This window comes from Phalaenopsis equestris, unplaced genomic scaffold, assembly GCF_001263595.1.
Source record: "Phalaenopsis equestris unplaced genomic scaffold, ASM126359v1 Scaffold000002, whole genome shotgun sequence".
Lineage (NCBI taxonomy): Eukaryota > Viridiplantae > Streptophyta > Magnoliopsida > Asparagales > Orchidaceae > Phalaenopsis > Phalaenopsis equestris.
Genome location: NW_018164444.1, coordinates 78011712 through 78039200, shown reverse-complemented (window position 1 = coordinate 78039200; position 27489 = coordinate 78011712). Strand labels below are relative to the sequence as shown.

Genomic DNA, 27489 nt, shown 5'->3' with positions numbered 1-27489 from the left:
ATAAATCTAAAAGAAATTTAAGAAAGTTTAAGACAAGAGGCATACCTGAAGATAAATATGAAATATTACTGAAAAGATACTCAAAGATAACACCTAGGTCTCCAAACAAGCAGCCTTGCAGGACTATCGAACAAACAAAAACAACAGCCGTGCAAGACTATCAAGGAAACAAGCAAGAATACCAATCAATCGAGCCAACAGTGCCGACAAAGAGAAGTAGAGATTAGATAGATTAGCATAGACGGCAAGCCCTAAGCTGTCGCGGTCGTCGGAGGAGTATAGTCGCAACTCGCAAGAGGGAGAGGGAGAGGGTGCCGAATGAACGAGAGAAGTTTCGAGAGACGGAATGGGAGGCCGGTTAGGGTTTTTTCGTTAGTATTATATATTTTTTAAAATATTTTATTTATTTAATTTCTATTACACTGTTTTATATAATTAATATTGAAATATTATTAGTAATAAATTATTTTATATTATATTTTATAGGATTTGATTTAATAAAATGTGATAATTTATTTTTTTAGAAAAATTTAATTAATTATAATTTAAAATATTTAATTTTATGAATATTTATTATGTATATATATATTTATTTATTTTCGAGCCAATTCGAGTCAAACACGAGCGAACAAACTTTTGTGCGTGTTCGACTCGTTTATATTTCGAGCTTAAATAATTGTCGTGTTCGGCTCATTTACTCCGAACACGAGCCGAACGCGAGCTGTTCGCGAACAACGAGCCAAATTGACAGCCCTAACTGTAATACCAATTAAAAGGTGGGACCAACTAGGGAGATTTGCATCCTAGAGGGTGAATCCAATTTTGTCTTTTGGGGTTAATGATGTTGGTAAAGTGCCAATCTACACCAACTGTAAGTTAACAATAATGGTTTTTTTCTCTGGCTTATTATATTATTAACTTCCAAGGGAGATTAAAGACATGAATTCCCCACCCATATTCATGCATGCCACTTTGATTCCTGTTACCCAACAAACATTGTCATGTTATGTAGATTGATTATTGTTCCCTAGCTAACATCATCACTTGCATCTTTATATGCAACTTTGACGGCTGCTCTTCAACAGTGATCATTGCTTGCATTTCTTTATGCAGTTTTGCTTATCGCTTATTAACATATATCATTGTGTGCACTCATTTATAGAATTTTGATGCCCTCTCAGCAAGCTCATCTCTTGCACCTCTACTTACAATTAAATAAAGCAACTCCATTTCTATTCGGAAACATCAAGACTACCAAGAGATCTGCTTCTTACTTCAGTTTGATTTAAGTTTTCATGTAGATTGCAGTCAAATCTTGTCATCTCTATATAACCTGTAGACCCTATCCAAACTCTTTTTCTCTGTGTAGGGCCATATCTTTGACTCTGACATGACTAAGTGCACATACATGATTGATGTGGAACATCTGTTCTGCGCCCGCGAAATCGCAGAGGTTGCGGAATGCGGGATCGCTAGGAGCCGTAGGTTGTGGGTTCGGACGGGAGCCATGAACACCGACTTCCAATTTAGTTTTTTTTTTCTTTCCTTTTTGATTTCTTTCTTTTTCTCAATTTTCTAATTAGGTTTTTCTCTGAGGGAATCATTCATATCTTGTATTTTATATTTTTGGGATTTTTGGCTTGGTTTATATATTTTGGAGGTGTTTCTCCTGGTTTTATCTATTTGGGTGTTGTATACTTGAATTTTCTTTCAGGCGGTATGTCTGTAGCAATGACATGATTGAGGTGGTGATCTCTCTCGAACGTTCGAATGCCTTCTTCGTCATTTAACTTTCAGCAGGCAGGAAACCCACCATTTTCCTTTCTGCTATCCAGCCATTTATGCCTTGTTGATTCATCATTTTGCTGTTTTTTTTAGTCCGGGGAGCCGTTGAACTCACCCCACCTGCTGTAGTACCTCATATTTCGCTCCCTTCAACCTTCCCAACGCCGCTACCTACTGTTTACAACCGAAAATCGCTCTTTTTCTGCTTCTAGTTCGCTGTCCTAGCAGCTCTTCAATCTCCCCCACTCCTCCCGTAATCAATCTTACAAATTTTCCAACTCCTTTTGTTCTTCATCACACCGTCTAGGAACTCTACAACGGTGTCATATGGTATCAGAGCCCGACAAGTCCTAAATTTCTTAGGGTTTTGTCTTGCTATCCCAATCCAAAAATCCCAAAAAAAAATTCCCACTGTACCCAAATCATTCCTATTGCAATTTCTAGCCCTAACTCTATTTTCAAAATACAATTTTTACACCTCCATCAAAATTTCACACCGATACCTACCACCCAAACTTGAGCCCCTGACCAATCTTGATTTACAGTTTTGCATCCATTGAAAACTTGATTGAGAGGAAGGACGCAATTCCGCTAAGGAAAAATTTACAGAGTGGTGTCAATGAGATTATTATGGATGATATGCGATGAGAAATCTTCCAGCTGCAGCAGATGCTTGTTGCATTCGAGAGGAGGCAATCCAGTGAAGTCAATCAGTCATAATGGTTACTCGCCAAATCGAATGAAGGAATTGAATCCCTTTTATTAGATAGTTTCCAATGAAGACTAAAGAAGAACCAATACTCCGATAATTTTGACATAAAATATCAAAAGAGAAGTTTAGATTTTCGAGTAAATGTGATTTATCAGATTTTGACGGTCCCATGAATTCGAACGAGTTTATCTAGTGACTTCAGACAGTGAAACAGGTCTTTGAGTATAAGGATATTTCACCAGATAAAACGGTCAAGCTAGTCACTTTTATGTTAAGGAAGAATGCTTCTTTATGGTGGGAGTACTAGAAGCCTTTTCGACAACGGGGAGGTAAAAGTAAAAATACTATTTGTTCTAATCTAAAATAAGAGATGCAACACTAGTACCTGCCGGCACATTACAAACATGACATGTTCTTGAAGCTTCACCTGTTAAATTAGTAAAATCTCTCCATAAATGAGTACACAACTGAGTTAAACAACTAATATTGAAGTGTGGGCTAGTGGAGTCTGAGAACACCACTGCTTGATATCTTCTGAGGGAATTAAGATCGTCCATTTACAATGTGGTACAATTGAGCCTTATTAAACATTACAAAATGTTCAAATCCTAGCCATGAAGGTGGAGATACAAAGCATCAGTATCAGGTCCACACCACCCTTCCGATAGAGTTCAACCATCTAATCAAGGATCAGGAGTACACCTAGTAGAGCACCAAGGCAACCCAACCAGAGGAGAAACCCATGTAGAGTGGAAAAAAGATGGTGCCAACTAGCACTCCCAAATCTGTTATTGCCATATAATGCGTTAAGTGCCAAGGTTTTGGGCATATTGTATCAAATTGAGTGTCATAAGTGAGAATAATGATGTCAGAGAGGAGTCTCAATTTTTAGCCACTGAGGAAGAAATACTAATGATTCAAATTGAACCCAATTGAGAGCTAACAACAATATTAACATTGATTGTCCTAGAAGATAGTGTTTTCGAGGAGCCAATACCTGAAAATGAATAGCTTCTGTTGAAGGTTTGTCAGATATCATGACTGATCGTTTATCTTTTGAGTGATTATTTTTGAGTGTGGTATGACCTGTCATATATTTTGTTTTGGAGTCAATTTCTTCATACAAACTTATTTATTCGATACACCTAGCCGAGTACAAGGTGTGAGAGAAGCAGGTTGCACACTTGATGGTTAGAGGCTTTATTCATGAGAGTACTAGCCCAGATGCAACCCCATCTCTGATTGTGCCACGCAAGGATGGCTACTTATTATCATGATAGATTTTGGAATGACTTATATGTTTTATAGTTGTCTAGGATTGACGTGGGAAGAAATTTTGTAGTGGATTTCCTCCAGCCACAACTGTGCAATGACATCATTATGATGAGGCTAGAAGATAGTGCCATGAAAGAGACGACATCGAAGACAATGTGATCCTCACTAGAGGTGTTTTAGGATTTTCTGTTTTTTAGCTTACCCTCTCAGTTTTCGTTATTGAGTCATCTAGCATGTCATCACCTCATATAAAAATAAGGAGTTTTAAAATAATCTTCTTGGCCCCTATGTAGCAAGCGAGGTGCTAAATTTCGGTTCAATTTAATAGATAACCAGATACTATGGGTGAACCACAACATTGGAAATTTCCTTAGGTGCATTGTGTGGAAGAACTTTTGGCAGTGGGATCTAGAATCTTCAAAAGAAGAAGATTAAGCTTCTCTTAGCCAGGGAGAATAATGTAGAGCATCTATTTCGCTGTCGAGGAATCGCAGAGGCTGTAAAATGAGGGATTGTGAGGAGCCGTAGTATGCGAGTTCAGACGGGAGCGAGGATTAACAACTTTCAATTTAGCCTTTTCTTTTCTTTCTTTTTTTATCTCTTTCCTATTCCTCAATTTTTTATTTAGATTTTTTTATGCGGGAGTTATTTATATCTTGTACTTTATGTTTTTGGGGACTTTTAGCTTGGTTTATATATTATTGTCAAGAAAACATTGAACACTATATATTTTATAGAGAAAAGAAAGAAATGAATTTTAAAAATTCTTCTAGCTTCTAGCAAGGATTGGGGGACAAGCAATTTTGGCTCTTTCCCGTGAGTTATTAACTTATATCATTTTCATAAATGCCTAAAAGTATAATATTAAGGTAGTTATTCAAAGGCTCAAGTGATATTGTGGTCTTTCAGGCTAGACATTTTCTAAAGTGGAGTCGTTCAATCCCAGGCAATGTTGTTGTCATAAAGATAGAAAACTAGACCAAAATCCCAATGAGACTCCTTAATTTAGTTATACTGGAATTTGTGGTTTATGAGGCAGTACCCGAGACATAACCCTAGGGTTTATGAGGCAGAACCCGAGACATAACCCTAGATGTGCTGCTTCATCCAGTTCCCGGAGTGAGGCGGTAAGGGAGTTCTTCAAAGAGATGTGCTGCTTCATCCAGTTCCCGGAGTGAGGCGGCTTGATGATAATCATAAGGGAGTTCTTCAAAGCCTCTGGTGATATTGTGGTCATTAAGGCATGATTATAAACCATTCGCTAATGTGGACTCCATTCGATACTAGACAAGTTTGTAGTCTCAGAGATAGAAACCGAGATCACATTCTGAAGGAAACTTATGGTCTGTTTGGCGTAGCTGTTGATTATTTATAATCTGCTGATAAGCAGATTATTTTGATTGTCTGAGATAATTTGATAATCTGCAGATTATCAGAATAATCTGGCTTGCTGTTTGGGGCAAACTGTTCATATTAGCTTATTGGTGGTTAAATGACATTCTTGCCCGTCTGATAAAACTGTTTGGGACAGCTTATTCAGAATAACTTATTGGTAGTACAGAAATATATGGTGCAGAAACGTACAATCATTTGCAGAAACATACAATCATTACAGATCAGTTTCAAAAGATGACATACAGTTCTCACACTCTCGTGAGTATCAGAAGAAATAAAAAAAGGACAAAGACAAGTACAATTACAATGAGAAATATTAAAATATTTAATTTAAAATTCTGGCTACGCCTGTCCTCATCTGCATTATCAACCTGGGAAAACATCGGATTCCCATGATTGCTGGCAGTGTAATATGTGGGACTGTCAGCCCACCGGAAGAAACCGTAACGAGCTGAAACATCCTTGGCATAACCGTAGAACTGCCTCCCAAAGCTATGAGACTGACGTGATGTGAGCAATGAAGACGGTAGTCCGTAATAACACAAAATACCTCTGTCCGTAACTGATACCCTAGAAGTCATGTTGGTATAATTGCGAAAAAAATAAAAGAACCAAATGTCAGCTCAAGATATTTTTAAAAAAACCAAAATTAAAAGAATATGAATATAAATCTATAATCTTATTAAAGAAAAACTTGGTAGATTAGCAGCCACAGATAACATCTGTGATGGACTCCCTTAAAACAATCATATCGGCCAAACCTTCACCATCATGATCTCCAAATTCATTAGAGTCTATATCATCCTCATGTAATGAATGCCCACCCATAATTTTTGGAGTTTGCTCGAAGACATTCAGTTCATCATTTTCGGCCATACTGAAGTCTGTATCTGATCGTGAGGAATGTCTTCGGAAGAAGTTATGTAGTGCCATTATTGCAACCACAATATGCACCTGCTTTTGGAAAGGATACGATGACATATCATGTAGGATGACCCATTTCTTCTTCCAAACCCCAAATGTTCTTTCAATTACCCCGCGTAAAGATAAGTGGTGTTTATTAAACATTTCCTTTCTGCCACGGACGGTGCCACTTGCTCTCTCGAAATTAGGAAGATGATATCTTGTTTCAGGATAGGGCTTAAGGTATCCCCTTTGCATAGGATATTCGACATCAACTAGATAATATTTTCCTAGTACGACAAACACTGTTAATTAAAAATATTATTTGCTCAGATATACAAATTGCAAAGCAAAACTAACCTGATGGGGGGTGAGGGAACACTGCGATATGAGGAAAACCTTGAGATCTATTCCTAGTGTCAAAGGAGAAAATCCGACTGTCGTGTGCACTCCCTTCCCCCCGTCGCTATAAAAGTAAAACACATGTTGAAGTCACATATAACCATGACATTCTAAATTGTTGAACCACTATGGCCGATGTATGGAACCTTCTCGTGGTTGGGTAGTCGGACATCAATGTGGGTACCGTCAATTGCACCAATATAGTTCTGTTTAATTGTTTGTTAGAGAGTAATAATATTATGAAAGTATGGTATGTAATAAAATAAAATCACTCATGTATCGAGGATCGTTGGTAATTTGTTCTAAAGTGGTAGCAAATGATGGATTCTCTGGTTTAATTATTTCAGCTGCTAAGCTAACAAGAGCCTGTATACCTTTAGAAAAGTAACGATTAATTGTTTCAGATGAATGCTGAAATTTTTCTTAGCTCCTCTAATTGATTCATTCTGTGACAAATGTACAGTGTTATAGCCGACACCTCCCTACACGTCGTTCTAGAAGAACTCTGGAGGCCATGATTTAGACATAATTGGTGCAAAAGATTCATAAAAATAGGTGTTGTCATTCTGAAAATATTTTTGAACCTTATTGGATGGCCATAAAGCATTTCACCAACCCATTTATCTCCAATAAAGCTGGATGTCATGCGGGGAATGCGAGCAATGCTATTCCGATAATAATCCAACAACAATATTGCAATGACTGTAGCAAATGTCATTCTCTTACGACGGTCACGCTGCGGATCCATCCTAAATGATATAATATGTAAACATAATGAGTGCATAGTAAGATATGCTTAGAACACTACCAATCAATTAAACTTCAAATTTAAACTTCAAATATAAAAATCAATTAAACTTCAAATATAAATTGTTGAAGTTCAGAACATATAATACGCAACTTAGAAATAAAGCTTCAACCACTAACATGTACATTTAAAAATATGTAGAATGTCCAAACATATTTCCAAACATATTAAAAATAAAATTACATGATTAGAAGTTCCAAACATTAAAAAAGAACGATATAAGTAGAAGTTTATCTTACTGCAACAAATTCATATACAATGAATAAAAGAATATCATTCATCGACCAAAACCCACAAATATTCGAGACACAATTCAGACTCTAGCGCCATGAATATTTTCATTCGAGTTGAATTCTCAAGTTTTTTCACACACTGTGCGTGAAATCGCTTGTCGGCCACAACTTCGGGAATAGAACCCAAAAGCCTGAGACAGTCTAATATGTTAGAATCAGAGATTTGTGGAGCTGCAAAAGCTTCAATTAAACGATCGAAGGAGATGTTTGCAAAATGTTCATTCTCTTCATTTTTCTTAGCAATCTTTGGCCTCTTTAAAATTGTACTGGACTCCCTCATATCCCTCTAGTTAATGTTAGGCACTTCTTCATCGGGTGTCCATGGCTCTGGTGTGATTTCATATGGTATCTCTGTAAAATCGCTTTCAGTAGGGTTGAATGAAAACTTTTCCGTTGCGACAACCCATTTAAACATTACGTCCAGTTTTTCTTCAAATTCCAACTCAATTCCGCACTGTTTATACTTCTCGATGCCGGTACCGCTTGTGATATAATATTTAGAGGGAATAGTTAGGAAATTATAATTAGAGAAAACAATTTGCGAAGCTAACAATTCATAGATTAGTTAGAAAATTACTTTTAATTTTTCAGCCCACCATTAAGTTGGAGCATCAATTGTTCTTTTAATCGGATCCCAACCCAAACCGGTAGATCCACGTTTGAGCTCCTTCCAAATTATTCACTCCTTCAATTGATCCCATTTATTTTTAAATTTGAGTTTGTCGTAATCCCTTCCCGTCAATTCTTTGAACATTTTAACAATATTTTACCAACTCTCTTTGTTGAAATAAATTGTTGGCCTATTTCCGATCTCAATCTCTGTAATACATAGATTAAAAAAAATATTTGTAACTTCTTTATCTTAAATAGCTGACGGGCCACTTTCATTTGTCTTAGCCATATTGGAACTATATGAAGAATTTTTGGTTAAACATATAATATCGTCATATTCCAAGCTAATATGCATAATAAAATCTAGTTTGTGAAAAGCAATTGGAACAATATTCTAGTTTGTACAATGAGAAACACAAACACTTCTTCATCGGGTGTCAATGGCTCAGGTGTTATTTCATCTGGTATCCCTGTAAAACCGCTTTCAGTAGGGTTGAATGAAAATTTTCCCGTTGCGACAACCCATTTAAACATTATGTTTAGTTTCTCTTCAAATTCCGGCTCTATTCCACAGTGTTTATACTTCTTCACTGTCGGTACCGCCTGTGATATAGCATTTAGAGGGGATAGTTAGAAAATTATAATTAGAGAAAACAACGTGCGAAGCTAACAACTCATGGATTATATAGAAATTTACCACTAATTTTTCAGCCCACCATTAAGCTAGATCATCAATTGTCATTTTAATCGGATCCCAACCGAGCCCGGTAGATCCACGTTTCAACTTCTTCCATATTTTTCATTCATTCTTCAATTGGTCTCATTTGTTTTTAAATTTAAGTCGGTCGTAATCTCTGTCAGTCAATTTTTTGAATCTCTTAGCAATGTTTTATCACCTTATTAAAATACGTTGTTGGTCTGTTCTCCAATTTTATTTCTTTAATACACAAATCGCAAAAAATATTTGTAACGTCTTTATCCCACATTGCGGACGGACCCCCTTCAACCGTTTTAGACATGATGTAACTATAGGCAACAAGTGAGAATAAAAATTTTTTAAATTCAAAGTGCTCATAATTTTGAATCTTAAGCCAACAACAACACAAGAAAACAACAACAACAACCCAACAACAACAACAGTCTCCAAATAATCACATTCACTCGGCTTTTGAAAGATTTGCCACCAATACAAACAACAGTCTAGCTATTTGCTCAGAAATATATATATATATATATATATATATATAAAGACAAATCAATTATGTGGTTCGTTCAATGACCTACATCCACAGTAAGACATCGAAAATATTTTGTTATGCAATTGTATACTGTTACATAACTATAAAGGAAGAACAATACAACTTGCAATTCTCCCTCCCATTTCTTTCTTTGGTGATAATAAAAATTTCTAAACTAACAAATAAAAATCAAACATGTTTCCATTCTTCCCCTCTTTTGATATTTACTAAAAACCGAATGACAGATCACTCTTTTCTGATCCCGCATTTGAACAATATACCAAAAGCATACATAAGAACCCATAAATCCATTCTCAGTTCGCATTTGAACAATACGAAAAATCGTTAAAGCAGACATAAGAACACATAAAACAGACATTTGAACCCATATAGCAGGCCTAAGAACCCGTAAAACAGACATTTGAACAAAATGAAAAATCCATTCTCAGTTCGCAGGTTTGCTAAGAACCAATACAGCTCCCAACCATTGGTGAAAGCCTTTAGCACCAATTTAATACCCCTCGATATAGGCATCAAAGTTATAATTGATCCCAAAAAAATTCAATTGCAGAAAACACGATTTTGAGTGAAGGTGAATGAAACCTAATATGAAAATACCATTCTTGCATCTAATAATATTAAAAACAAAACCTCGCATATACATATGAACCCTAAACGAAAAACAAGTAACTCCCTAATGATATAACCATTATCACATATATAAGCATATGCAGATGAACCTTAAACCCTATAACCATTGCCATTCTTAACATAAAAAGCAAGATAAAAGTATGAAATCCTCTCAATGACGAGTTAGATATATGTTTGAATCATTAAAATTACACGCTAGTATGCTTTCATAGAAGAATAAACAATTTCGTAATACATTTTCATGAACGAAGCTATAATCTTCATTGTATAACCAAATCAAGAATTGATTATTTCAAATTACTGCATAACAGAAATTCCTGCAAAATTTTCACCACACAAACAACAGCTAAACAATTATAAAACTTCATCAATTTGCTTAGAACCGGAGCCGATACCTCCCATCAAACAAACAGAGCCAAAACAAAAAAAAAAGGCACAATATCTTGCCACAAAATAGATGCCCAAAATCAGAGCCAATACCTCCCATCAAACAACGAATACCACATATCTCAATTGGCCTATAGCGTAAAAAATTTTATAGACTCATATTTCAGACCAAAAAAAAAATAAAAAAGAAAAAAAAAAACGGTTCTTGTATGTACATATCTCAGAAAAAGGATTAGCGAAAAAGAAGGTTTCCAGGATCGCAGCTAGCAACCCAAATCCAACAACCAGTTAAAATGTCAAAATATCGGGGCATAGAAAATGAAATATATCTCAACATGCATAAAACCCAAAAACCAGAGAAAATACTAGAAGCCACAGGATTCCCAAAACAACTCATGCCATAGATCTAAACTGAGCAATACCTAAAAACCCTTAATGTTATCATATTTCCCTCGAAAAAAATAAAAATTTTTATTTCCTGCATCACACTGCTCAGAAAGAAGATCAGAGTAAAGAATGCATTCCAAGGCTCGCAGCCAGGGTAATCGAAAGGATACCTGATGATCAGGAAAGAAAATTTGGAAAGGAAGAAGATTCGATCTCCTCTAGGGAGACGAACTAGAAAGGAAACCAATGAGGGAGGAGGCAAGCGAGATCGAGGGCACCTCCGGAATTCGAATTCCTAGGGCAACGCAGGACGCGGGGCTCGGACAACATCAGACGACATAAAGGAATTAACCAACGCAGACGCAGTGCGGGAGGCTAACGCCGGTGCGAATGCAATTAACAAACAGGGAGGCGACGTTTTCAAAACGCCGCCGCTCCCAATAAACTGCCCCAAACGGGGCCTTAATTTATTTTGAGTGAGGTTGTGGTTTTCGAGGTAGATCCTAAGACAACCCCCAGTGGACTGCCTCATTCAGCTGCAAGACTCCTGTGAATTTTCGTTCTATAATTTTGAGAAATGCCGAAAAGGATAATCTCAAGGAAGTTCTTCAAAGCCTTGGTGAACTGTAGTCTTTGAGGCATAATCCTTAGCCATTCCCTAACGTGGAGTGTATTCAATCTCATGCAAGGTTGTGGTTACAGAGATAGAAACCAAGACCACAATGCCAATGAGAATCCTTCATTTAGTTCTAAGTGAGGCTGTTGTTTCTGAACAAAGCCTAGGACACAACCCCAGGTGGGTCTCTTCCTTAGTCCCAAGCGTGGCTATGGTCGGTTAGGTCAAGACCCTTAAAAGAATCCTTCTTTCAGTCTCGGGTGATGCTGTGATCTAAAAAAGAAAAGCTCTGGTGACATTCCTAATTTGAATCTTTTATTCGGTCCCATGAGAAGCTTTGGTTGTCGAAGTATAAGTTGACGCCATAAACCAAAACATGTTATTTTATACAATCCCATGTAAAGTTGTGGTCGTCGTGGCCATTTCCATGAACCTAGGTCGATTATTCTCCATTTGGTCCTAGGAAAGGTTGTGGCAGTCGAGGTAGGAGCCTAGACATAACTCTAACTGAGCTATGTTATTCAGTTACCAAGTTGTAGGCTATAACGTAATTGACTTATCATTATGTCTCAGGAGAGGTTGGGGTTGCCAAAGCATAAGCAAAAGCCATGTTTTAAAATGAACTCCATCCTTCAACCGAAATAACATCGTGACAGTCGACCCAATGCTGCCCATTCCTTCATCTCTATCCTTCATCTTGAAATCCAACATTAACAAAACCCTTCTTCTCTTTTAATCTAAAGTTTAGACCAACAGAGTATCTTGTGAACTCAGACCAAAATGCTGCCCAGTTTTGCTTTAATTGAACAACAAGCCTTTATCCCACTAAGTGGGGTTGGCTCATGAATCCTTTTTCTCCGTTGCGTCATATTGAGTGTCATATTTCATTTTAATTATAATAAATTAAGATAGAGAAAAAAAAAAAAAACCTGTTTGGTCTTTAATTATAATAAATTAAGATAGAGAAAAAAAAAAACCTGTTTGGTCAACTTCCATTTATTTGGAGTGAGAGCATCTTTACCTGTTGGTACCAGCTGGGACAAGAGAATTGTTATCGCAGTCTCAAGAGAGTTTCTTTCTTCTATTCAAATATTGAGAGAAACTAGGCATTAAGAGTCTTCTTATTTGTTTGGTGAGATGAGGATAGCTTGTTTGAAATATTTCATGTTGTCTCTTAAAAATGATGATTAAAATGGTTTCCTTTTGTAGATGCAGGGGAAAGCTGTGCAATATTACAGAAGATGTTTTCTTGTCGGCGAAGTTTTTGAGAGAGGGTCAAGGAACATTGGATTTTAATAAATCACACAATTGATGAAGAATTAATTTTGTATTAAGCAAAAAGATTTATTATAGAGATAAATGTTTGCTAAGCCAATTCATGAAAAAAGATTAGGTTACAAAAGAATAATTTGATTGACCACCATGAGAATTAATCTGGTGTGCATTATGAAAACTTTCAATGACATGACGTTATTAAAGTTGTGCTTGTTGAAAAATTAGTTGGCATCCAGAGTAATTGAAGTGTGATCAAATATTTGTCATACATGGGATCACATGAAGAATTAGCCTTTACTTATTCTTAAGGTTCATCAGTGTATATAACTAGCACATAAGTTGATTCTAACCACATGGATTCTAAGGTAATTCTAACATAGTCGTTCATCCCTCTGGTCTGACCATCTATTGATGGGTGCACTGTTGAACTAAATTTAATACTCAAATCTCTCCTTATAATCTTCTAGAAATAGTTCAAAAGTTTCCCATCCTTGACATGTTGGATTTTCCTCATGGGCTTTTGCTTGAATCACTGGCGTTTCTTTCTTGTCAGTTGAAAGTTAACTCTTATTTGAAGGCTTCATTCTCTCTCGTGTCACTGTTTATTTATTCCACTGTTCTCTGCTTAGTGAAAGAGATAAATCTTCTGTTTGGACACTCTGATTTGATATGCTTAAGTCTGTGCACTTGAACACTTACTGGCCACTCCGAACTAGTTTCTCCACTCTAATGATCTTTCTTGCTATCTAGGATAACATTAGAAACCATAGAAAATGAATCTCTAACAATATTTTATTCTTTGGTTTTGTCTGTCATTTGTTTATTCTTTATCCATTCTTTTCTATTTGACTTACACTTGCTTATATTCTCTTGTGATTTGCAATCATGGTGTAATTTAGCCAATTCCCGTCTTGGTTTGGTTGGATTATTGCAGTTTGATGTAGCCAGCCGTGTTGAGTGGTGCTGTTAGTCAATGTCTCTTGATGCTTCTTTAACCCCCCTTCCTGATCCACAAAGATAAGTATTGATGAAAGATTTTGATGAGAGCTTAAAATGCTGCATCTAGTTTGGTTGTTTTGTTTTGTTTATTTGTTTTTTTTTTTTTTTTTTTGTTGATTAAGGGCTCATGAATTTCTGCTCTAACTTATATATTTTTCAACTCTTCTACTGCCCACTTCTCCCTCTTCCCCTCACCTTTATGAAGTTTTTACTTTTTTTTTTTTCAGCTTTTTATTTTTGCATAAAATTTATCACATTAGAATATTTTTTTATTAATGTTAGCCCAACTTTTTCAATGTCACTTCTATGTTCAACTGGTGTGATACAGGTAAATCCTTCGATACATGCTTTGCAAGAGGGAGAATGTCGATGCAAATTTGAGTTGTTATGGCAACATGGTCCTCTAAAAGGAAAAAAAAGTGTTCTTGGTATTGAAAATGTGTGCCTCATAAAATCTCATGATGTAATTGTTAACCCAACATTGGACAAATTTGTGGATATTATGAAAGATAAACTTAAGAAGGTAAAAAGCAACCGAAGTGACCCAAACCTTGACTCTTGTTCATCGGAACTAACGCAAAAATCTAAACTAGAAAGCCGACATGGTCTCTCTTCAAGCACAAATTTCATTTCTACTAATCAAATCTCAAGCACTACAACCTTACACAAATCAAAGAAGCATCGACGAGATTTTTGCAGCTTCATGGTAATATATGTTTTTCTTTAATGAACACCAAAATTATTTGGCATCATTGTTAAGGCATTCATATTAGCTAATGTATTGTTGTTAGTTCTATTTATACTTAGAATCATTCAGAAGTGATTTTCTTGTTAGCACAGCAAAATTTTCATTATATCTGTTTTCATGTAGGTATATGCATTATGTACATTTGTATATAGATGATGATGATATATCTTTTTAAGTTAAGATGGTTAGGATGTTTAGGATGGTAAGTGCCTAACTGTATTATGCAACAAGGAAAAAACCCTATGATGCTGCCATGCTGGGCTAATAAAATATATTTTTGATGAGCCATCCCCTGAAATAATATTCAATCACACATGTAACTCCTACTGAATCTTGGCGTTCATCTCATTTACATATAATCCATGATTTCATTATTGTAGAAGTCATTAAAATGCACATTTTCGTCTTAACAAAATAAGAGTAATCCTTAAAAAAATATCTGAAATAAAAAATAATTATAAAATATCCTTATAAATTTATATTTAATATTGAAATTTACATACCATGCAATTCTTATGTATTTACATATCCAAACCTGAACTTTGATAATTATATAATACCCAAATTTTTAATATCACATAAAAATATCACTAATACTAATTTTTTTTAAGTGAAATATGCTTTTTCATATACAAATTTTGATGAGATTGGGATGCCAAACTGTTATAGAAGTTAATATCAAAGTTTGAGTGGTAGATATGTAAATTCATAAGAACTATGTGGTATTTATGTAAATCCCTTCATAAATTACAAATCTATACTTTTAAATGCAAATATGTAGAATCTATTTTATTCTTTTTTTTATCAATACTTAAATGAATCAATAAATGAAAAAAATAATAATTTGAAGAGATTATAATAATAATCTCTTCAAATTTCGATTCTATTATTTTAAAAATAATTTAAAAGACTCATTTGTTCAACCATACATGAGCGACCACTATTTTTTGGCTCTATTTTGAATTTATTTTTCTTCTCGGATAGATTAATTTCCTTACTTGTTAAATTTAAAATGCTTGAGTGAGATGTTTTCCTTCTTTTTATAATTTCTAAAATCTCAAAATTAAGTGAGAACCCCATTTTAAAATGGGGCATTGTCATAAGTCACCCACTTTACTATTTTTTTTCCCTCTTTCCCATAATATATTAGATTACAAGTATCATACATTTTAAAAATTGCAGTTTATTTGATTGTGTATCAATTTGTTTGTTAAATGATCAAGAAGTTATTGATAATTAAGTTAACTGTGGCATAATTGAGAATGTTATAGTGAATATGTGGTAAAAATAGGAAATGTTGAGCGATAAATGATTATATTAAAGGGATTAAGGATGTTACTTCTATTGAAGTTAAGATGACGATAAATAAACTTACATAGTTTGAGTGTTTTTGAAGATGATTAGAATGAGCTAAAAAGATGAATATATAAAAGTAATGAAAATATTGTAAGAAAAATCATAGATAAATATTGATATGGCTAGAAAAGCAAAAAGAGTGAGAAAAAGATAGCTTAATGCATTATGCAATGATCAACAAGAACTATGAAAAATGAGGATTTGTAATGCTGACTCTGAGTGGTCAGGATAAGGATAATGATGATGATTAGGGTGGTTGTTGCTATCTAGAAAGCCATTTATATTCTTATACCATATCACATAAGTTCGATTTTGAAGCTGTGTGATTAAAGCAATTGTTTTAGCTTGAAAGTTTTGATGTTAAACTATTCTTTTTAAATGTAAAGATGGTTTGTTTAGTGATTAGGTTGTTGTGAGGTTGTTAATTTCTAAAACACTTTTATTGTCATTAACATCTTAGAATAGTTGTTAACCATGTACTAGATGAAGAATGCTTTCATATAATATGATTTGTCCCTCTTGGAGGTGAGTGCTCACCTCAAAACATTAGAAAATGAATGAATGTGGCATGTTATGTTTTCATTATGCTTGATTCCATTTTCTTTTTAATTCCGAACAAAGAGAAAAAACTAGAATACAAGAATATTTTTCTTGTGATAATTACACCGCATCTAAATTTTTTTATTGAACTCATATCTATGGTCCTATGGTTGACGGCAAGTTTTTATTCCATTGAATTGGAAAAATAATTTTTAGTACAAACTTTGAAGCTAATTTTTGCTGTTTTGGATGTGGTGACTGAAATAATGAATCTGATTGCAGCTGATTTGAATATTGTTACTAAAGCAATGACTATTGTCACGTAAAGTTTGAATGTGGACGCTGGTTGTTGGAATCAACTAGCACCCACATTCAGATTTTGAGTAGCTAATTTCATTATCATAATAGATACTTAAAAAAAAAAAAAAACAGTGATCCGACCCATTATTTTCGATGAGACAATAATTTAATTCATTGTTCAGACTTTTTTTTAATCAATGGATTAAAAAAATTGGTGGTCATACATAGAACCTTGAGCATACTATCCTTATTGATACGTAGGTTCTTAAGGCATCGATTGTGCTTTACGTTGGTTCATGTTTTTAAAATAATTACACTTTGGTTCCTGATTAGGAAATCTTTTAATTCCTAAAATACTCTTATACTATAATTTCGTCTAAGTGGTCATTAAGAGATGAAACCTGACATTTTTGTAATTGCATTCTTCGGCTCCCTACATGCTTCTTCTTACTGTGAGTAAAGTTTCATAACTTCATATAATTTTGGGAATCAAAATCGAGAAGCTTTTGTAAAGAGGCTCCACGAATACCAATTACAAGTACTCTTATCATTCCCATCCCAGATTTTAGATTTTTTTTGGCTTGCAAACTTTAAAAACATCTTAGTTAAGACTCTTGTTACATTTGTCAAGGTTTTTTTATTGGCTTGCATTTTTTTAGTATATGTCTGTTTCTTAGTCCAATGCTTTGAAATGAATTCGTAGTTTAATCCGCTAATATTTGCCCTTTTTAATTTAAATTTTTTAAATTCACATTTGTTTATGATTCCTTCATAAGGCTTAGTCTCTCGTTTTCCAAGGCTTTTTTGGCTCGCATTCACTGTGTACATTTGTTCTTCTCATCCGTTGAGGTTATATAGTTTAATCCTTTCATAGTTGCATTTTTTCTTTATTTTAACTAAATTTTTCATCCAAAGTAAAGGTGACAACATTCTAAGATTTTTCACCCCTATTTTTATGTCATCATTGGAACACACCTTGGAGAACTCTTTCATGCTCTGCCTACGTAGAAACGTTTCTTTTATCTAAACTAAAAATTAAAGAGCTATATGTAATGAAGATTGTGTTATCTTTGTAGAATATAGAAGCTTCTAAACTAGAAGGGACTCTAAAGCCCGATAAAGGTATATATTCTCTGCTCACAAATATTCTGCAGCACATGAAGTTATCTTTTTTAATCTATTTTGTTACTTTATTAACCCTTCTCTTTATAGGAAGATCTTCTAGTGAAAGCATGAGTGGCAACTTCGAAGAGGATTTTGATATGGGAGGGCAGTTAATTCAGAAATATCAACATTTTGAAAAGAAAAGAACATACTACTTCTGCAGAATTGATAACTTGGAGAAAAACCTATCAGCTTTCACGCTTAAGCATTTTGTACAAGAGCATCTTGGACTGCCATGTTTAGCTTTTATCTGCCCTACTATATCGCGTGAGTTTTGTACGAGGGGATTTATCCTACTAGAAGAGATGCATCAATCTGACAAGCTAATGGATTTTTTGCTTAACAGGGAATACATCATTGCTTCTTTGGAGGGAAGGCAAGTATATTTTTCACTAATCTCTAATATCATCAGAGTTGTGCTTGATTTTTTGGCACATAATCTTGTTCTTGACATGTAAGATGAAGCTTCCATATAAATTTGAAATTTAATTTTTAGGCTATTTGTTTTCAAATTTCCTAAGGTACTAGGTTGACTAATAATTACACGAGAAAAGTCTTATGTTGCAGAACTTTTAATTGCCTTATTGCATCCTTAGGTTCTTCATTTGGACTTTTAACTGGAATGCAGCGCTGCAATATATGCTGTATAAGCCTTTTTCTTGTGAACATAAGTTTTTATTTAAAGGGAAAAAAGTGATATCGGACATCACTTGCCTCATGATGTGATTCCTCATTAATTTAAACTTTTAGCCGTTTTTTAGTTAGGTCATCTTAGCAAAGCTATGCTTATGGCGTTCATCATCATAGCCTATCCTTAACTTTTTTGGGTTGGCTTTATAAATTCTACTTCAATTTTTTCTTGCCTAGTGCTGCTAGAGTTCTTACATTTTATTTTCACCAATCTTTGAATGAGTTATATCCATGTTATCTTGTCTACTATTTGTCATGATCATCCTTCCTAGTCTTATTTATTCTTTTTAGTATATGTCTAAGCCATATACGTCTATTTTCAATTAACTCATCATTAATACATGCTACTCCAACCAACCTCGAAATATAATCATTCCTCAATTTTTTCTTTTTTTGTCTATTTATTCATCTAAACATTTTTATATGTCATGTTCAACTTCAATGAACTTTGTACCACCCATCACCCATATCTATGTAACATAGCCTATCTAATTGCGACTCTATAAAGTTTAAATTTTTACCTACTTGATATCCTATAGCAACATGCTACCTCGACTTAATAAGAAGTTGTATTTTCTTCATCCTCATTTGCCGTTATAGTTGATTATAAATGCTCAATCCTTTTTGTTACCATGTTTTACTTTATTCTTGTCATATTTTTAGTCTTAGCTCTTTAAATTCTAGGATTTTTATGTTTTAAACATCTATTCATTATACTTATTTTCCACTTATTTAAGCAAATGCCTCACCTATTAGAGTTGTCAATTATAAAAGCTATACCATGTGATGTAAGTTGCTTTAGGTTTTGGGTTTTTAAATGCAAATAAATGATGCTATAAGTGAAAATACATAACTTCGATTGAAAATTCACAACTCAAAAGAGAACCAATAAAAATTTTTCAGTATGTGTCGACGGAAACTTTAAAATACTAAGAATATGTGCCAAATGACAATTTTACTATCACACATAAAAAAAATCTAACTAATTTAAAAGACATAAAATTCAAAAGCTGATTAGAACCCAAACTGCAATTGGAAAGCAAGTTGTAACCTCTGTTTAAAAAGCGTTATTGGGGGTGCACCCGTGGCGCGTCCCAGGGCGAGGCATAAGCCATTTTGCCCCAATTACATGGCGGGGGCACAAAACTCGCAGGACAAACGCTTTCTAAGCCCCAGGTGCTAAGTTAAGCATCACAGGCGTACGCCCCACTTAATAATCAAACAAAAAGGAAAAAAATTCCTAGTTTTTCAAACCTACCTGATCCACGCCGATTCAATCGTCTTCCGCATGCAGACAATTTCCCCTAGCCCTTTGCTTCCTCCTTCGCACACAGTCACATTGCATGTAGTGGTATGCATCGTTGTCTATGCCGTCTTCTGCCTCATCCTTCGCACGCAGGTGATCCCCCGACAGTCTATGTCGTCATCTGCTTCGTTCTCGCACGCATGTGACCCCTGTCTGTTTCGTCCCACGCGCATGACGTCTTCTGCCTCATCCTTCGCACGCAGGTGATCCCTCGACAATCTATGTCGTAATCTGCTTCGTTCTCTCACGCATGTGACCCCTGTCTGTTTCGTCCCATGCGCATGCGTCCCACGCGCATGAGATCCCCTGGCTTCTTCTCTGACAGACAGAAGAACGAACTCACAAAGTCTACTTCTCTCCCGTAGCCCGATTGTAAGTAATTAGAAATGTGATTTTTATTATTTTGTGAGTTATTAATGAATTTTTTACTGTAGCTACAGTGAGTTTATGAAATGTGATTTTTATTATTTTGTGAGTTATTAATGGATTTTTTACTGTAGCTACAGTGAGTTTATTGTATTTACAATAATTGCACTGTAGCTAGTGTAAAACACATTTAATTTTTAATGTCTTTTAATAAATTTTTTTATTAATCACAAATAGTTTATTTTTTATCTCTTAATATTTATATTTCTTATTATTTTTATACTGTGGGCTTACGTCTCGCCTTCTAACAGATTAAACGCCCCGCTCAACGCCCACGTTTTTTAAAACATTGGCTGTAACAAATTTTATTAAAATCAGGAGCTCTTGTAGAAACCAAGCACAAAGAATGTAGACAAAAGTGCAAGAAAATAGTCAAGAGAAGAATTTAGTGAATAGAAAAGTCAATCAGGACGGGTCACTTATAAGAAGGTGACTTTACTTGAATTTAATAGTTGATTTTACTGTGCTCAAAGGAACTAACATTTGACTGAGAATAAAGAAATTTGAAAGGAATATGAATTTTTCTTAACGAGGCTAGGCTTACTGGAAAGGAAATGCAGAGTAAAATGATTGTAGTGTAAATTAAATGTATTATATTTACTATAGTTTTTTCTTTGACCGAAATAAATGTTTTTTGTATTTGACTTGCAGTAAAATAAATTCAGTGTAAAACCTAGTTGGGATGGTAAGTATCATTGGTGGGTGGCGAGCTATACGGAGTGTTTGTGGAGGTGGGTGACGGGTTGGTGGCTATAGCCACAAAGGTGACAATGGGTGTGGGTAGCTGTTGAAGATTCACGTGTGCAATATGTTTAAAATTCTACAAAACATGATGAATTCCAAATAAATTAAAAATACATCAAATTGTGAATTTAAAATACATCAATAAATTACTTTTTATTTCTTTTTCAACAAAACTTATATTGCTTAAGCCAATTTTTTTCTTGAATGCATCTATTACATAAGAATTTATACACATTAAAAAAAAATCGATTTTCTCTTGCAGTTAATTTTAGTTTAAATTTCAGTGAATGTATATTTGGCACTAAAAAATCCCATCTTGCAAGGAATATGGATAGATAACACCAAATTTTAAATTGTCACTCAAATTAACAAAAAATGAAAATATGAACTTAATCTATTAGAATTAAATGAAAATATGACACTCAATAGAACACAAGGGAGAAAAAGGAGTCATGTAGCCGATCCCACTTAGTGGGCTAAAGGCTTGTTGTTGTTGCTACTCAAATTAACAAAAAATGTCATATTTATTACCTAGTACCACAACACCCCCCGAAACAAGGGGAAAAAAAAAACAGGCATGCCCACATAAGGAATATTTGAATGTAATCGCCATCATAGTCACAAATTTTGTTCACCATACAAGTCATGAAGCAACAAAGCCAAAGGAGAGTATCATTATAGTAACCCACCGAACAAAATCCTTTCCATAGATTGGTATCGTCCAATACAATTCATTAGATAAAACACATCAAAGAGTCAAAGCTAAAGTATTATTGTTACATTCCAAGTCAATTTGCATTGGGCCTATTTGGGATCACTTTTCATTTTTTAATTTTTGTTTTTTGTCTTGTTTTATTTTATTTTATTTTCTGTATTCTATTTTTAGAAACTCATTTGGTATTGTTATGATTTATATATTTTAAATCAAAAAATATAAAACATGTTTGGTTGAGTATTTTTTATTTTTCTTAAAAAAAACTATAATTTTTCTAAAACAGTTAGGTCTACGTGCGCTCCAGTATTAAGCTTTGGTGCTCATGGCATATGTGACGCGTTCTTTACTCCACCCGACACGAAGCATTACTTGTGGGCGGGCGAAGGCCAGTAGTCGGTCGACGTGGGCGGGGGCGGGTGGGAGAATTTGCTGTTTTTGGTGTTTTAAAAAATTGACAAAAACATATTTTTTCTATTTTGACTATTTTAAAAACCGAGTTGTTCCTCCAAAAAATAAAAAATAAAAAATAAAACAAAAAACAAATAAGCAAACGCAGTTTTTTTCTTTGTTTTTTTTTTGTTTTCAAAAACAAAAAAACTAAAAACAAAAATGGTCCCAAACAACCTCTTAACTTCTAAAAAATTGACATCAATAAATTTAGTATTTAATGCTCATCAAAGAAGCTAGGACAGACGTTGTGCTTCATGAATGTAATTGAAGGTTCTGAAAATCCTCACCTGACTACAGAAATATTGTGCTTTTTTAGTTGATTTATTAGAAGGAAAATTGGATATTTGATAAGATTGTACGTAGATTTTGTTCTAGTAAGAAAATTTTATGATATGGTTGGAGGTTTTTTTTATACTTGAGCTTTTATGGTTAATCACTTCTCTTGATTATGAGATAAAATTTTGATTAAGACGCAATTATAGAATTTATGATGTTTCTGCTTTAGCAGCAAAAATGTTGATTGCCGAAAGGAATGTGCCATTATTAGCTTAAGAGAGGATGGTGAGGGAAATAATTGAGAAATTTGATTAGGTTTCTATGATTTTGTTATCTTGGATTGTCATGAATTTTTGTCTACTTAGGAGAAAATGATTAACCCAACCTGTTCAAAAGATTCTTGTCAACAATCATAGATTGTGTTGTCCAAAGTATTCTTGTAGATTGAGGCAAAATCTTTCCAAACAGGACAATTTTGAGATGACTATGGCTAACATAGGGTTTCATGCCTTACTGAATGCCCCTTATTACTAACAACTCTTAAAATTAGCCATTTGGAAATATGTAGGCTTTGGTCATAATTCAGTATAATTGTATCATCGTAATTAGGCTAACCGCCAAGTACATGTGTTGTATGAGACTTTTTATTTTAGTCATAGGTATACACTTGATATATTATTGACTATTTAGGAGTATTGTTGTAAGCAAACAGGTGCACACAATAAATAACTCAATGTTCGTTTGTACAAAGCTTATTTATATTTATTTATTTACATAATTGAACAAACTTGAACTCCAACTCAGTTGTTCATTATATTTATAAATATCATTATTTGTTATTAATACGTAGCTCGCTATTAATGCGTTAATTGCTTTTTTGATGACCTATTTTATATTCTTATATCAATTTTCTTACGTTTTATACAATTTAAAAATTATGCTTATTATTATAGGTATTATTATTATAAAATGTGAAGCGAATAACAAGATATGTAAATTTAAATATTTTTTATTAATGTTTAAACACTACTAAATAACTAAAATAATACTTAAAGAATTACACTAGTTTTATTCAAAATCTATGAATCCTTTTATGTCCATTAATTTGATTAAATGTTTAAAATATTAGCATGAAATTAAATAATTAATTAAGCTCAATTAAAGTTTGATTATGGCTCATACTCGATAAGAAAATAAATGGACAGCTTAGAAGAAGCAATGTTCGGCTCGACTTTGTTCGTTTATACCTATAATTGGGAGCTTTGGCCAAACTTAAAATTTTCATCCTTGAAAAACTAGTGTTTGTGATGGATGGTGGTTGCTTTGAGTGCAAAGTGGCTGGTTATTGTTTTGGATTTTCTGTCCTTATTATCTTTGTTTCGTAGTGGGTAGGATTTGAATGCAATCTCTTTCAGTGTAATGCACTCATTATTGGGAAGAGAACCTGAGGAGATCTGTCGTAGAATTTGAGGATATCTTTATGACAACGATCCCCTCTTGCTGTACTTTTTTGTTAATTGAACTCGCATTATTGAAATGTTTTTGTAATTGAGTGCTTGATTTTTATGACTCTTTCAATTATGATTTTTTGATTTTTGAGAAAATTGATTTTGATATTTCTGCTCCATCTATTATTTTTTTAATAAATACACCAAATATTAATGAGCTTGATTTTGAACAACAAAATTTATTAATTTATGATTATCTAATAACCGAACTGCCATCAAGAATGTAGGTGCGTTAAGAGTGTGCATATGATTCCTAGTGTTGGGGTATTTTACCTTTTATAACAAGTGATATTCATGGCATTGGCAAGCAAATTAAGGCAATTTTGACTTTTTCTTTTATAAAAGATTATTATGGTACCAACCCTGTCGACTTTGCTGTTTACTCATAAAATCAAGCACACAATTGGGACCAAAAATCTAAAAGCATGAGGAAAGGCCAATGGTTTCACTTTAATACTTTTATGTAGATAATTGTGGTAAGGTACTTAGTTTTTTGCTTTCTTACAGAGGATCAGACGGACCCAAATAAATTTAAGTATAGCTAGCGCCAAATTTGATTTTCCTGATATTTGTTTGTAGTACAGATTATTATATTGCGGGTTGGGGCTTACTTACATATCAATGATTTAAAGAACGCCCAAAGATTGGACTTAAAGATGAGCCTTGTAGGTACGGCAGCTTGAAGTACATTTGTCTTGGTTTTATATGATAGTTATTGTGCTGGAGTGCATTGTCGATTATGCTCACATGTTCCCTTTTAGAGGACTGGTCTCAGAGTGAATCATATATATTCTCGATGTTTATGCCTTGCTCTTAACATTTCTAGGAATTTATTGGGGGCTAGTATTTTTATTTTTTTTCTAATTGAGAAAAAATTATTCATACATTTAAAAATGATGCGAGAAGATTGGATATTGATTCAAATATTTTTTGAATTCTACAAAATTTTTTTGACATTTTCCATGATGTTTGGGGAATCTTTAAATTTTCTTTTATTTTCCTACCCTTTTTAAACATTTGTGATACAATTAGCATTTCTCAATATCTCAATTTTCTCATGCTCACATTCATGCAACATAATTAAATTTCTGATTCAAATGATCAGTTTGAACAACCTTTTCAGATAGAAATGATAAGTTCAACTCAATTAGCATTTCTCAATATCTCAATTTTCTCATGCCACATTCATGCAACATAATTAAATTTCTGATTCAATTGATCAGTTTGAACAATCTTTTCAGATAGAAATGATAAGTTCAACTTTTTTCAAAAAGCATGCATGACATTCGGAATTGCTATGAAAATGGTTTTCAGATCCTTGTTGTCAATGATGTTTTTATTGAAGTCCCAGCTTTTACTTTTTGGCATCTTATCATTCTTTTTGTTAAGTTATTTTGTTAATTGATATACGAAGCTTTACATATTATTGACTTGTTCTTGGACCTTATGAATAGTGGATTTTCCTTGTCGATGATAGATGCTATGGTGCAGTATTAAGGTTGAACATTTGTGCTTGTAGTCATAAGATTGATAAAGCTTTAATAATCACGGTCGAACCATTTTATGAACAAGTGTAAACTTACTGACAAGGGTTGACTTTAATAAGAATTTGAATTATTTGCAATACTAAATCAGCGATTTTGGAAGCAACATAAGAATTTGAATTATTTGCAATACTAAATCAGCGACTTTAGTAGCAACAGTTGTTCGTTTAACATTTGATTTGAAATTAGGAGGATAAGCCTGGCATTTTTTATTGATTTGCCTAAGTTTCTTATCATGGTTATAAAGTTACTTTGTACATTTAACAATAATGTTTGTAGTCCTTACAACTAAAGCGTTGTACTTGTTGCATAGTTCTTTCATTGTCTTTCAAAGCGACGCATAAACAACTTAATTCTCATTCATTTTTTATTGCTCAAAAGTGATTTATGTTGCAAGATGTTTCTCATTGTGAGCCAATTATTTGAAGTATACATCCAAAAAAGGAGACATGTCAAGAATCATCAAATTGGAACGGTTAATCTCAAATTCATTATAATTTGATTAAAAATTTATCTCTCTTGCTTTGTACATGAATTTCTTGGATAACAAAGAGAGATTTATTGGGTATTTATGCATATATAATGCCGATAAATTTAGCCGTAATTTTTAAAATTCAGATAAATAATTTTTGCTAGAAAGATCGCCTTGGGTGTAACCAACGATCTCATATTCTATTTTGAACTATTCAAATATATATTTGTATATATATTTAGATATCCTATCTTATATGACACTAGCTTTAGAACTGTTGATTGATCAATAAATTCTTAGATTCATATCACGACTCTTGTATTTTTGATTAGCCACTGAGCTAATTTTAGACACTGTTAGAGTGACATCACTATCATTAGTAGAACCCTAAAGTTTTTTTTTTCCATATATATATATATGACAGTCAAAATTGAGTTTTTCATTTATGATAATTTTTATTTGTGAGGTATACACCAAGTATAACCAAGTAGTTGGTTGATTCAAATTTATTACTAATGTGCTTGTGTTTGTAGAGATCTGTTCGTTCTAAGTTTTTTGACTAATGTGGTCTGAGTTAAAGCTTTGGCTTTAAAATAGATAGCATCTATGATCGTTTTAAATTGGGTATGGTGAGATTTTGTTGGTCGAACTTGTGTTGCACGCTTGGGCTGCAAAGACGAGGTTGTCTTTGTCGATCTCACTTATTGATCCCATCTATCATTACATTTTTCGAGATCTATGCATGAAAGAATTATATGATGAAGATAGGATCGATGAGTGATGTTTTTGGGATGCGTGTCACAAAGAAAATCTGATAGAATCAACCATTATGATTTCTTTAACTATGAATAGGTTTTGTAACTGGTTTGGTCAAGGTTCAAAACTTTTTATGCACATGACAGCCATAATTGGGGTTGAGCTAGGGTTGAGCTTGTGAAAATGTTGAACTCGTGCTGAAGACTTGAGTTGCAAAGAAATGGTTTTGTTTTTTTGATCGGGTTTGTTGATCCTATCTATCATCACATTTTTCTAGATTTATTCATGAAAGAATTATACTATAAAGATGGCTTCGATACGTGTTGCAAATAATCATGTCGAAACATGTTTTTAAAGATCTGATAGAATCAAGAAGGCTAATTGCTTCAACTATGAATATGCCATACAACTAGTTTAGTCTAGGTTTAAAATTGTTTTTGCACATAATCAGCCATAATTAAAGATAACTGGGGTTGAATTGGTTAATCGATGAACCAACAACAAAAAACTTTTATTCCACTAAGTGGGTCGGTTACATGAAATTTTTCTCCATTGAGTCCTATTGAGTGTCATATTTTCATTTAATTATAATAAATTAAGATAATTTTATATAGAATTTGCCCAAGTCTTTATTTTCTCCATTGAGTCCTATTGAGTGTCATATTTTCTTTTAATTATAATAAATTAAGATAATTTTATATACAATTTGCCCAAGTCTTTCTAAGTCCACTTTTGCCTTTTCTAACATAAAACAAA

The 27489-nt window shown here is 33.7% G+C and overlaps 1 protein-coding gene across 4 annotated transcripts in view; it reads left to right on the top strand.

Annotated features, from left to right (window-relative positions):
• The window catches only part of LOC110023040, a 49717-nt gene that overhangs the window by 15001 nt on the left and 7227 nt on the right, over positions 1-27489 (top strand). For 2 of the 4 annotated variants that reach the window (XR_002293840.1, XM_020722258.1), the window contains exons 2-4: positions 14067-14444; positions 17759-17804; positions 17895-18222. Coding sequence is in view for 1 of the 4 variants with exons in the window: in XM_020722258.1 (XP_020577917.1) it covers positions 14067-14444; positions 17759-17804; positions 17895-18222 (752 nt within the window). In the remaining 3 variants the exon portion in view is untranslated. The remainder of the gene's footprint in view (positions 1-14066; positions 14445-17758; positions 17805-17894; positions 18223-27489) is intronic. The other 2 variants (XR_002293841.1, XR_002293842.1) reach the window with 2 other exon arrangements.